The 13,058-nt window shown below is 64.6% G+C and overlaps 1 protein-coding gene across 1 annotated transcript in view; it reads left to right on the top strand.

The window, feature by feature from the left end:
* UBE2G2 (ubiquitin conjugating enzyme E2 G2) overlaps positions 1-6,335 on the top strand; it is a 36,097-nt gene extending 29,762 nt beyond the window's left edge. The window contains exon 5 of the mRNA XM_057697033.1: positions 5,927-6,335. Within this exon, the coding sequence (XP_057553016.1) occupies positions 5,927-6,081 (155 nt within the window). The 3' untranslated portion in view covers positions 6,082-6,335. The remainder of the gene's footprint in view (positions 1-5,926) is intronic.
* The last annotated feature ends 6,723 nt before the right edge of the window (positions 6,336-13,058 follow it).

The raw sequence follows: 13,058 nt of genomic DNA, 5'->3' as shown, positions 1-13,058 counted from the left end.
GTTTGCTCTGTTAGATTTGTGTTTCGTTTCTCATCTGTTGTGTTTGGTGCCCTTTTCCATGGCATTGGTCTCCTGCAGATGTTTGGATATTTGGGGCCAGTGTCCACCCCTGTTTTCCTGTGTGCCCGTCTGGCTCTTCTGGGGTGTTGTCTTCTGGGTGTGGGAGCCGCACTGACTGCGTGTCCTAGGCGTGTCCTGGGGGGAGGGGCGTGACCTGTGGGCTCTGTGGCCCCGGGTGCCTGGAAGCGTGGAGCCCGCAGGCTCTGCCCCGCCCCGCCCTTCGCTCCCGTGTGTGGGCTGGGGCTGCTCCACGTGGGGTTTCTGTCTGGGTCCGGTTGCTGGTTGCTCAGAGGCCATGCTGGTGTGGTGCGTCCGCCCTGTATATCAGTCAGGGCTGCTGGGGGATGTGGGAGCCACCCTGGCCACACGGGGGAGGCCCAGGACCGCCTGCTGCTGCTCCCCGCACCCCCCGAGGCCTGACCGCAGACCTTGTGGCCCGGAGGCTACGCCTGGGCCCTGGTGCCTTCCCGGCACCTCAGAGCACAGCAGGACCCGGCACTGGCCTTTGTAGAGGGCACAAAACCACAGTTCCATCCCTGCAGAGGCAGAAGTCTGCCTTCCCCACCCATGGTCGGGTCCCTGAGCCCTGCCCCTGCTGCACGGGCCCCCACGGTGTGTGGCCTGTGTCCGGGGTGTGGCCTCATCCCAGGCCACCACCTCCCTACTCGAGCGAAGCCCAGCTCCTGAGGGTGCCAGCCCAGCCCGGTCACACAGAGGCCCCCCCAGCCTCCCCTCAGGGCCATCTGCCTGGACCCCCACCGCCGTTACCCAGAGGCTCCCTCTCCACCAGCGCCTGCCCTCCTGGGGGTACCGCGTGTGCCCTGGGGAGCAGACTCTGGGGAGCAGTGCTCTGTCCCCTTCTGCTGACCGAGGAGCCCATGCCGCCTGCATCTGGCGGCCCTGGGCAGCCTGCTGAGCCGTCAGGCCCCCTCCGCCCCGGGCTCCTCATCTGAACAAGGCGGAAGTGGCCCCCGTGGCTGCGGCCGGGCAGCTTCCATGCGTCCCTGCAGACGCAGTGCCGCTGGGGCAAGTCGTCCTGCCGCCCTCCGGACGCAACACGTGGGGTGTCCTCGACCTCACCTTTGTCGACGAGACCTGTCATGAAGGACGACGTGTAAAACGCACAGAACAGAAACTGAGAGGTTCCCGGGGTGGGGTGTGTCTGATGTGACACTGAGGGGCGCTGGGCTGCGTGGCCCGCGGGGCCAGCGGAGGGGCAGCCCCCTGACCGGGCAGCTGTAGGAATCCTGCGCGGCTCCGAGTGGCTCTGAGCAGGTGTCAGGAGGTCCCCCGCGAGTCCCAGGGGGTCTTGGTGGCCATCCCCTCCTTTCAGGAGCCCAGACAAGGGCAGATGTGTTCACGGTCCCCAGGCCTGGGCACCCGGCCCTGTGAGGAGCTGAGCTCGGTCCTTGGAAGCGGCACAGGCTGCGGGGGACGCGGTGGTGTGGCTGGCAGGGCCGCATCCTGGGGAGGGCAGGGGAGGGGATGAGGCCAGGTCGCTGCCGTTGGGGACAGCCTGGCGGAGCAGCTCCCGCTGCACGCGGCAGCCACACAGGGAGGGGTGCCCGGGCTGCCACGCGGGGACCACGGACTGGGGGCTGCTGGGCGGGGGTGCCCTGGGGCAGCCAGGCCAGGTCAGGAGCCCCCCCCACACGGGCGGGTGGTGCCCACCGGCCGTCCCCACCCCACGCGGCTTGGCCGAGCTGTGGGTGAGCAGCGGACGTCCCCGTGACTCGGGTGGTGACACGTTCCTTTCAAGCTGGCATGCGCGTGCGCGTGTGCGTGTGCGTGCACGTGTGGGCTTACCCTCCTGGCAGAGGACCTGACGCTGGAACCGCCTGGGCTGGAAACCAGAGACGGGGATTGTCTCTTGCTGGTGGCTCTTTGAAATCCTGGGTGCTGTGCTAAACGCGTTGGAACCACATGAAACACTTGCAGCTTCAGGGCAGAGCAGGCTCGGGGATTCTCACGGGGTTCTCCCTCCTGGACCAGTTCCCGCCCGCGGAGCAGCTCCGCCAGGCAGCGGGCGGCGGGGAGGACCCACCTGCAGACCCAGGCGCCCCCTCACCCAGCCCGGCCCTACCTGCCTGAGGCCGGCGCTCCCCTCCCCGCACGTGCACACAGCGGTCCCCGGGCCCCCTTGAGGGCTGGTGGCGGGTGAGAACCGGCCCCCCACACCGGCCCCTCCAGTATCCGGGCAGGATGAGACCCCCTGAGGTCCAGCCGTGGCGGGGTGGGATGGAGCGTGCCTTCGCGTCCTGGGCACTGCCGGGAGCCCACCAGGCTTGCGGGGACCGTGAGGCCTGGGCTGCAGGGACCAGGGAGAGAGGGTACCCCAGCCCGGCTGCGCGGAAGCTGAGGTCTCTGGGTTCTGACCGGCCACCAGCCAGGGACCAGCCCCCGCCGACCAGAGCCCAGCGACGGGGGAGGGTGGGGGTGAATCCCCGCCTGTCTGCCCTCCTCCGGGCCGCGGGGACATGCTGGGCCTTCCCGCGGCCAAACCTGGCCCAAGGCCGGGGGTCACAGGTGCCCCCGAGATCGAGGCTTGAGCCAGGGTCGCAGAGGGAGGAGGGCTGGGCCGGGCCCCGGGGCTAGAGCACCCTGGATGTTGGGCCGGAAGGGAGGCCTCGGGGCCAGCCGTCTGCCGGGCTGGGGCCCAAGGGTGGTCGAGGGAGCGGACAGTGCGTACTTGTGCCAGGGCCCCTGGGGGTCTTTGGAGCAACTCCAGAGAGAACGGGGCCTGCCCTCCGGCGCAGATCCTCCCGCCGCCGGCCGGGGCTCCCCGTCGCCTCGGTGCTGCCCGACGTGAAGGCGGAATCAGGGTGGGTGAGCCCCGTGAGGTGTCCGCTGGGCACGTGTGGCGCTGCTGCCCAGGGCCGACAGGACACCCCGAGGGCGGCTGCCGGTCACCACAGGGACGTAAAAGCTGCCCCCGGGTCACTCGCCTTTCAGAGCACCAGCCGAGTCCCGCAGCGCCTGTGCTGTGAAGCCGGAGGGCTCCTGGTCACCAGAGGACAGGACGGCCTGGGGGAGCCTGCCCGCCCCTCCCCACCACCCGCCGCGCTGAGAGGCGGCCCGACTGCAGGTCTTTCTCGGGGCGCTACTCCCTCAGAGGATGCCCTCCCCGCCCCTGCCACCTGCCTGCACCACAAGCACCCTTCCCACGGCGGATCCGTGAGGTGAGGTGCGTTTCCGGATGTCCTGGGATGGCACCATTTGTAGGTGCGTGTGTGGGTTTGCGTGTGGCACGTTCTTCCTGAGAGTCCCTGCTCCACTTGAGTTGGTGGCGTTTGGCGGAGGGGTTTCTGGCCACACTCACGAGGGGCTGGGCTGGGCTCCTCTCTGTGCCTTGGTTTTGGCATTGGAGTCAGACGGGCCTCAAGGGTGGTTTGGAGTCTCCGTTCTTTTAGCTTCCTGGATCACCTGTTTCTCGAAAAGTTGGTGGAACTTACCTGTTCATCTACCTGGACCTGCTGCTTTCTTTGGGGATTTTTTTTTTAAAACATGTAAGCCAGATATAGCATTATATTTAAAGTGGATTTGTTCTATATAGCAGGTATTGGGGTCTTGTTTTTATTACTTTTATCTGATGTAACAATCTCGTTTGCTTTCTGTCCGTTCTGGGGTATTTTTTCCTGTTTTCCTGCCCTCTTTTGGGTTATTTGAATCTTTTTTTAGCCATCTTTTAGTGATTGCTCTGGGGGTTACACCGTATATGTTAATATTTTACCCCTTTAAGTGACACCCAGAACCCTTACAGGCACACAGGAGCCCCCCCCATTTGTCATCCATGTCACGTGCGCATGGGGGGTCACCCAGATGGTGTTCTAGTTTTTGCTTTCAGGAGCTATTTTAAAGACGGAAGGGGACACATAGCATATTATCCTTGTTGAGACGTTCACTGTTTCTGCTTTCTTCACCTGCCTCTGGGGCCTCCTCCCCGGTGACATTTTCTGCCTCGAGGACTTCCAGCGGGCCCCACATCCTCCTCGTCTCTTTCCTCCCAGCCTGCGGGTTCTGTCCGTGTCCCTGGAGATGCCGCACCCCGCGTAGGACTCGGACTGGACGCGCCGTCCCGGCTGCCCGCGGGCCTCTGCGTCTGGCGCGGAGCCGTCCCGGCTGGACCTGCTAACCCCGGCACGCTCCGTGCCTCCGACGGCGTCCAGGCTCCGGTGTCCGTCTGTGGTTCTCACGCGGGGCTGTGTCTGATCCTGACCCCCTTGGAGGTTGTCCTGTGAGTGTGTACGTGCGTGTGGTTGCCAGATTGGAGCAGCTGACAGCTCTCATCGCTGTGTCACGTTTCTGCACCGTCTTCTCTCCCCCCAGGACGCCTGGAGGTTGCTTTTAAAGTGTGTTTCACATTATTCTTTGGCTTTAGACAGGCCATCCTCTGTGTGAGCCACACTCTGTTTGGGGGCCTCGCACAGACCTTGGTGTCAGGCCCATCCAGAGACCCAAGGCAGCAAGAGCCAGAACCCCCGACACGGCAAGGCCGCCACGCAGGTGTGCCCGGCCCACGGGCCGTGGGGGTTGGGTCAGCGGCCCCCCCTCGGGAGCCGCAGGGCTGGGCAAGCAGACAGTGTCCAGCACACATTCACGTCTAAGTGCCGGGAAGCCCCGCGAGGGGCCCCCCGTCCCCTCACGGAGCAGAGCAGAGGCCTGGCCCAGGTGCCTCCCCCGAGGGCCCCGCCAGCTGGCACCCCATCCATCAGATAGCGCCCTGCACCCGGCAGCGCTCCGCGTTTGTGGACGGGCTTCAAGTATTTCCATGTACCCTCGAGAGAATGATTAAAAAGCGATTAACCTAAATGTAGCCTGATGGTCGTAAATAAATTAGCCACATGAGTCACCTGTGGTTTGCCAGCCAGCACACGCCTGGTTCCCGGGGATCGTCACCGCGGGGGAGACAGCGGCCCGCTGCCGGGGGAGGGGCCCACGCCTCATCGGGAGAACGGGGACCCCCGCGCCCCTCTGCCCGCCTGCTGCCACCTTGCCGACTGTAGGTGGCACACCCCAGCGGCCTCAGGGGCCGGGACTGTGGCCCCTGCCCAGGGCCCCTGCCCAGGGCCCCGGGTACTGGCCGGCCCCTCTGCCCAGCGCTCCGGGGAGGGGCGGCCTCTGGCGCGGGGCCCAGCAGGGTCTCAGGGTCCGGCTGGGCGGCCACTTGGGCTGCAGTGAGGTGTCTGTGAGGCTCTAGGGTGGCCGGGGCGGGCCTGCTGCTCCCCTGCCTGGGCCCCTCCAGGAAGGGAGGGGGCTCTGAGGTGGCGTGGGGGGTGGTCTGCCTTGAGGACGGAGAGGAGACAGGAAGCCGTGAGATAGACAGGTCTGTCCCCGTCGCGACGAGGAGGCGTGAGGCTCTGGCGTGTCCGTGGCTGACAGCAACGTGTGAAAACACGGTTTAGTTGTGGACGCTCTGGCCTGGGCCTCTGTTGGTGAGGTGGTGTGACAACACGTGATAAACAGACACGTTATTCCCCTGTTGTACGTGTATCCCGTGACACTTTTATCCCTTCCCCTTATTTCAGCAGAATCACTAATTACATTGTACTCGAGATTTTCATTACATTTAATATCTATTAACAGTGCTGCTCTAAAATATTTTTAAAAGCTGTAATTGTATTCACAGTGTACAAAACTTGAATACATGTCCATCAGACAAGTAAATTAAATATAAAAATAAAAAACAAAGTACTGTTCAGTGTTTTCAAAAAGTTTTCTACTAAGGTATTCAAAGGTACATATTAAAAGTAAAAATGAATATTATAACTAATAATTTGCAAAATGCAAATATAATTAATGAGTATAACATGGAGATCAAAATTATTAAAATTAAGCTTTTGAAAATCTAATTCTTTTGAAAATGCAGTTAAATCTTACGGAGGGTGCTTTAGAGGAACGACTTGCCACATGAATGTTGAGGAGCAGGAGGCGCCAGGTGTGCTGCAGGACCTGCATCTAGAGGATGCTTCACCACGAGACGCGTCCCTGGGTCTCAGCAGCAAGGGCGGCAAACCCGTGTAGCCCCAGGACTCCGAGACCGACGGCGCATCGGAACGGGAGGAAACACCGGGCAGCCGGGCCGCGCTGCTCTGTGGCCAGGACTGGACAGGCGAACTCACCCGGTCCTCTCATGCCCGGCGCTTCTTCCCGTCACTCCGAGGCCAGGCCCAGCTCTGCAGCCGCACTAGCTGCAGGCCGGCCCTTCCCAGGACGAAGGCTGAGCCCGGGGCCTGGGTGTGCAGGCTGCGCTGGGCGGTGCCGGGTCCCTTCTGGGGGTCCCCCCTCCTCTTTAGTGAGCGTGGCCTGCAGGCGCCTGACATGTGGGCCGGGGCTGTCCCTACCACGTACCTACTCTTCTGGGTTGTGGTCACCTCGCTCACAGCCTGCTGGCCGGAAGCAGTCACACACAGGGCTCGGGACAAGGATGGGGGGGCCTCCAGGGCCTGGAAGGATTGGGAGCTGGCGGGTCTTTTAGATCGGGGTTCACCTCTCACCCCTCCCTCACTTGGCACTTCTCCCTGCCCTTGACCGTGAGCTCACCTGGGCTCGTGATGTTTTCTGGGGAGGAGCCGAAGAGCCACATTTCGCTCCGCTGTCTCTTTTTTAGAAACTTCGTTGTTTCCTTTGACACTTTGCAAACACACATGAGTAAGTGTGACTGCTCAAGCCACTGGAATGCGTGTCAGGCGGACAGGCCCACGGAAGGGCGTCCCGGTCCCTGATGGAGGGGCCGGGACCCTTCGGAGTCAGGGCAGGACCTGCTGTGCCTGGGCGGCGTCAGGGGATGACAGTGGCTTCCGCCGCCTGCGCCCACAGCGAGCTCCGGCTCTAGTTCGTGGTGCTGCAGACCTGCTGCAGAGAGCGTTTGCCTGTGCTCCTGCAGGTGTAGGGACGCCGCTCCTCTGCAAACTGCCTGCATCGCCTGGTTTTGGTGGGTTGGTTTTACTTTGCTGTGGTTTGGATCTGTTAGGTTCTGACTGCCCAGCACCGGCCGGGCCCGCCGCTCCTCCAGGACGGGTCTCCCGGCTCTGTGCCGTCCAGGGCCACCTTCCTGGACTCCCCGTGGCCGGGACTGTGGTTACCTGGAGCGTGCAGCCCTTTGGGGGTGAGGTCCCACCTTAAGGAGACATCTCATTTCAGGAGCCCGGGGACCTGCCTCCTGACGTGAGGGCTCAGCCAGGCCGGGTAGCTGATGCCCAGGTTCCCAGGTCCTGCAAAGCCCGGGACAGGCCGGGTGCCTTCCCAGTTCCTGCGTCCTCCTCCCTGGCCTGCGGGCTCCTGCTGCCTCCCGGCCTTGGATGCGCTGGGGGAGGCGTTTCTCGTATCCCCACCATCGTCCGCCCTCCCCCAGCACCCCTACCCATCCGTCTAGTCTCTGTGGGGAGGGCACTGTCTCCGTCGGCACGGCTGCCACACGAGAGGCCACCGCTTAAACAACGGACGTTTCCTTCTCGTGGGTCTGGAGGCCGGAAGCTGAGGCCAGGTGTCCGCACGGTCGGGTCTGGTGAGAAGCCTCTTCCTGGCCTGCAGCCTCCTCGCCATGTCCTCTCAGGGCAAGAGGGGAGGCCTCGGATCCCATTGTGGGGCCCCACCCTCATGACTTTGTTTGACCAAATTACCCCCTAAAGCTCCCATCTCCGCACACCGTCTCACCGGGCGGGGCTTCACTCTGTGGATCTGGGGGACCCAGCAGCCTGTCCACGCCGGCCTCGCCACCGGCGCAAAGAGCAGAGCCCGGCTCGGGTGCCCTGCCCTGTGAGTGTTCCTGGGGCGGGCAGGGCCTCTGGGCGGCGGACAGCCGAGTCCCCTTTCCCACCCCCGCCTGCCCCTCCCTGGGATCTGGGCCCTGCTGTGCCCCCCGGCCTGTTACCTCTGTCCCAGCTCAGGAGCCTCCAGCACGAGGCACCCCCCCCCCGACGCCTGCAGGGGTGCCCATCCCTGCGGCTCCTCCTCTGTTTCCCGTGGCCCGGCTCCTGGTCCAGAGCCTCTGTCCTCTGCTGCTGTAGGGCCTCCCGCCGCGAGATCCCCAGGAGCCCTCCTGCTAGCTGTGACGCAGTGATGGAGACTGGCCCGGGAGAGCTCGTCCGAGGCCAGGCCCGAGGTCAGGCTGCTGAGGACCCGGCTCCGGCCTGGATCCTTCCTGCGGAGGCTGGAACCTGGCGCTCCGGGGCTCGCGGCAAACAGGTCCCGCGACTATTAGTGTTGTTTGTCACGCCTGCCGCCCACTGTGGCTCGGGGCTGACCTCCCCGGGGGCCTCGGGTCACAGGCACTTTCTACTAAGCTGTCTTCCAGGGTGCCCCCCTCCCCCCAGACACCGCGCTGCGAGCCGCCTGCAGCACCGCCATCGCGGGGAGCCCCACCCTCACCCCCATGTACACGCACGCGGGCGGGCCCACCGCGTGTCCAGACGAGTCGCCAGCCCCTCATTAGCGGCGGCAGCTGCGACGTTGCTCCGGGAGTCACGCTCGGAACCTGTCCAGCTCCCGCCCTTCCGCCACCTGGAGACGCACTCGCCCGCCTGACCTGCCCAGATCCCATCAAAGCCGCAGGCCTGCCCCCGGCCTTCATCGCCTGCGGGAAGGTGACGCACAGGCCTCGGCATCTCGTGGGGCCCTTGTCCTTACTGGTTAGACGGCCACACGCGCGTGTGCACACACGCACACACACAGATGTGCACACGCAGAGACACATGCACATGTACACACACACACGCAGACGCCCACAGAGAGGGCTGGGAACTGGGCTCCCCCGTGGGGGCTGCGTGGAGTGGCCCAGATGTGGCCTCGGGGGCGGCGTGTCCAGTGGGGCTGTCCTGTCCCTTTGCAGGCGGCGGGCCGGGCGTGGTTCCAGGAGCCACCCCTGGGCGGTGGCGTCTTCAAAGGCCCCTCCTGCTGGTGGGGGAGGGGTGGGGTGGGAGACCCGGAGGCCGGGTTGGCTGGAGGCTGTGCTGGGGGGTCTGGGTAGGGGGAGTGGAGAAGATGGAGACTGCATGCACTCGGGGTTGATTTTGGAGAAGAACTGACAGGATTTACCAGTGGGTCTGCGGAGGAGCAGAGGGGAGGGACTGCGGCTGCTGGCTGGCGCAGCCGGGCGGCTGCGGGGACGGGGACAGCTGGGCCAGTGTGACGTGTGCAGTGACTGCTTGGGCCCCGGGTCCCTTCCCCCCCTTCCCCCGGTGCCCTTTCGGGATTGCCTCCCTGCACAGGGGCAGTCGGTGGGGCGGGGAGCCTGTAACGCACGCCTCAGCCACCAGGGCTCTGCCTCCGGGGCTGGAGCCCCGAGCCGGGTCCCGGGGCCGACACACCCTGTGCCCGTCCCCCTCGGGATGGACGTCCTGGGGCCCTGTGACCCCGGAGCCCTCCACCCGCTTCCGGCCCCCAGGGGCCGATGTTGTTCTTTGCAGCCTGAGGGGCTCCTCGCTGGGGCCTCTGAACGTTCGCCCCCGAGAGATGCGCGACACGCGTGTCCTGTCCCGCGCTCGGGGCGGAGGCAGGTGGGGGGCAGAAACCCCAGGGAGGGAAGCCGCTCAGAGTTAGAGAGGGCCAGGCTTCCACGGGGCGCTCCTGTCTGACGTTCACCTGTAGCTGCCTCGTGTCCCGGTGGGTTCTGTGGAGGTGCCCCAGCCACCCCTCGCGGCCTTGCCCCACCTGCGCGGCGTGGACGTGGTCCACCGTCTGGCACGCACACGACTGGCACTTAATTCTGCCTGTTACACGCTGACACCAGCCACGGGGAGGGAGGCGTTAGCCCTGCCTAAAACGGCTCCAGTTCTGAGCAAGAAATCAGCGGGCGTTGTGTCGACGTGTGAGCAAGAGCATCTGGGTAGATTCTCGTCACCTGGACACGGAGTGCAGAGCGTGGAGGGGACACGGCTCAGCGTCTGTGTCCACGGCCAGAAACGTAAGAGCTCCCGGCGGGCCCCTCTGCCGCGCAGAGCCCTCGAGAGCCGGCGGGTGCCCCAGACTGGGCTCTGAGTCCCGGGGGGGCGGAGCAGGGCTGCAGCCAGGCCTCGTGGGCCTTGGGGGAGCCCCAGGCCTCCGCCAGCTGCTCGGTGAGCCGTCGGTGGCGCAGGATGTGGTTCGTTCGTGCATTCGGTGCCAGTGTGCGTTCTGCTCAGCCTGGTGCTGCAGGCGGACGGACTGTGAGATCGTGGCACGGATCTCGGAAAGATTTGGCCGAGTGCTTCACACCTTTGGACGGGGGCTGGGCTACCCCTGTGGAGACACAGGCTCCAAAGACTCGGCCTCCAGGCCTCAGGGCTGTTTCAGTTGAGGGTCAGGCGGGCTCTGGTTGGTGGAAGTGCCAGGTAAGCACGGACCCTGCAGGCTGCAGTCCCCCCCGTGGGGCCAGCGTGGGCCGGCGCGGCTGTGCTTCACGGGGCGGCTCCTGGCAGGGGCCCGGCGGCAGTGCCAGCACGGTGCAGCCTGCCCTGGCCAGGTGAGAGCTCCTGGGACCAGCCTGGGAGGAGTCAGGGGTCGGCTGGGGCAGCAGTGAGTGTCCTGTGTCTGGAGGCCCGTGACCAGGCTTGGATGTGTGGGGAGAACCAGAGCCACCACCCTGCAGGGGACCCCAGGCCCCCTGCTCCCCCAGGTGTGGCCGACACCTGAGCCTGAGCCCTGGCGCCTGCCTCTCCTGTTCCTGACGCCCTGTTTGGGGGCTGCAGGCAGTGATCTGGGATGGTCAGAGGGTGACGGCACGGTGTCCGGGCCTCCCACCCGGCCCAGAGCCGCAGCCTCTGAGCTGAGTGCACAGCAGGCGGCCCTTGGCCTCGGGGCAGCCCCGCGGGGAAGCTGCACCACTGCCCCCCGGGGAGGAGGCAGCCTGGGCACTGGTCCCACCTGGCCCCCTGACCAGTGAGGTCTTTGGTCTCTGGTACTGGGGCAGCTGTGCTGACGGGGAAGGATCTCGAACAGCTCGTGCCCTAAGTGACAACGAAAGTGTGGGCAGGTGACAGAAAGACAGACTCACACGGTGGTCCCGAGTGGCCTTTTTTTTAGATAACATTCATGTAACGTAAAATAACCGTCTTTAAAGGGACCGTTCCGCAGCGTTTAGCACGTTCACATTATGGTACCGCCATCACCTCTCTGTGGTTCCGGAACAGGCCCAGCACCCCAAAGGGGAACCCCACACCCACCAGCCGTCTCTCCCCTCCCCCCGCCCCCCGCCCTGAGCTGGGACCCACGAATCCGCTCTCTGCTGCCGCGGAGCTGCCTGTTCTGGGTGTTTCACAGAAACGGGGTCCCGCACGGTGGGGCCGGGGTCCGGCTGCTTTCCGCCAAGGGTGGGGTTTTGAGGTTCAGCCACGTTGCATGGGGCGCGGCTTTTACTGAACAGCTGCCTGGAGGGAAGTTCGTGTTCGGGGCTGTCGGGGAAACCGCCTCGTTTCTGGCCTTCCCTCCGACGTCCTGGCCCGACGCCTCTTGCAGCGCAGCCCGTCCCGGCCCACACCTCCGGGCGCCTGAGGGCCTGGGATTCTCGGCCTTTCTACCACAGGTACTCAAACCCCACTCTTTCTCCTCCCTCCTCAGGCTTCACCCCGCCTCCCGCATCCCTCTCCTTCCCCACAGCTGGTCCCAGTCTGCTGCCGGCAGCTGCACCTCCCAGAGGGCTTGTTAAAGCAGGGCTGGGCCCCCGGGCCTGGGTGGGGCCTGAGAATTTGCATGTCTAACGCGCGCCCAGGTGATGCCCCTGCGGCTGCTCTGGGGGGCCCCACCTGGGCACCGGGGAGTCCCACCTGCAGAAGGGCTGCTGCCCCGCCTCTGGCTCGGGTCTGGCCGGGGCCCCGGCGGAGCGGGGCCTGCGTGTGGCACGGCCGAGGGCAGGCGTGTCGACCTGACACCCAGGGGACCGCAGGGAGCCGGGCGGGGTGGCGCCGGGTGGGGGGCGGTGCAGGCTGGTGTCTCAAAGACAGCCTCTGCTGCCCACGCTCACAGCTTGACCAAAGTCCCATTGCTTTATGGGGAAAGGCTGTTGTGGGTCATCCTATCGCAGTTCTCTGCAGCAGATGTCCGTGTGCCGAACGGAACTGATGTTTAAAAAGTTCTGTGAGGGACGTGGCTCAGGGGCTGAGCCTGAACTCCCAATGCAGGGGGCCCAGGTTCCCTCCGGGGGAGGAGCTGGATCCTCCTGCAGGTCACAACAAAGATCCCGCGTGCTGCAGCGGAGACCCGGGGCGGCCCAAACAAACACATACAGAAATAAACAGTAAAAAAAAAGTTCTGTGACCATGTCTTGGTAATGTCTTTTGGATTTTTCTGGATTGTCCCTTGAATTAATCTCGGTACGAAATGCGTAAAACTGCGCAAACATAATTATATGTTTTGATAAACTATTTGAAACCACAGTAGGCATTTTTGGGGAAATGCGTCTCTGGCTTGGATGGGTGTTTGGGTTTTCCTGAAGTTCCCGTGTCACTGGTTGATGGGATGAAACCAGGCTCAGTGGACGTTAACCCGGGCTTGGTGACAACGTCACGGGCCGCCCAGGAGCCCGGGGCTCCTGGGAGTATTCTGGCGGCTGGCGGGCGTCTCCCGGGAGCTAGGGGTGACTGCATCGCGGTTAGTTTGACCCATGTCCGGTCAGTACGGGGCGGGGCTGATGGAGAAGCGGAGGGGGCAGGCAGGCGACGGGAGGAAAGGCTGTATCCCAGCAGAAGTGGGTACCGGCCTGAGCAGCTGCCCTGTGACACGTCCCCCACGCGTAGCTGCTCAAGACACACACACACACACACACACACACACACACACACACACACACACACACACACACACACACACACACACACGTGTCCGTCTCTCGGGCAGGAGCCCCACGGCGGCCCCGATGTCTCCATGCTCGGGGCTGGGGGGCTGGAGGGTCCACGCCCGCGAAGGCTGCCTCTCAGGGTCAGTGGCGCCTGAGGGCCTGGGCGCTTCCCCGTGCAGCCGGGCCTGGGAGAGAAGGGGGAGACGGGGAGGGGGAGACCGTCTGTCCCCGCAGCTCCGCCCGCACCCCG

The sequence above is a fragment of the Hippopotamus amphibius genome, chromosome 10 (assembly GCF_030028045.1).
Source record: "Hippopotamus amphibius kiboko isolate mHipAmp2 chromosome 10, mHipAmp2.hap2, whole genome shotgun sequence".
NCBI classification, from domain to species: Eukaryota; Metazoa; Chordata; class Mammalia; order Artiodactyla; family Hippopotamidae; genus Hippopotamus; species Hippopotamus amphibius.
The sequence above is the reverse complement of the archived record's forward strand: the minus strand, read 5'-3'. Positions and strand labels throughout refer to the sequence as shown.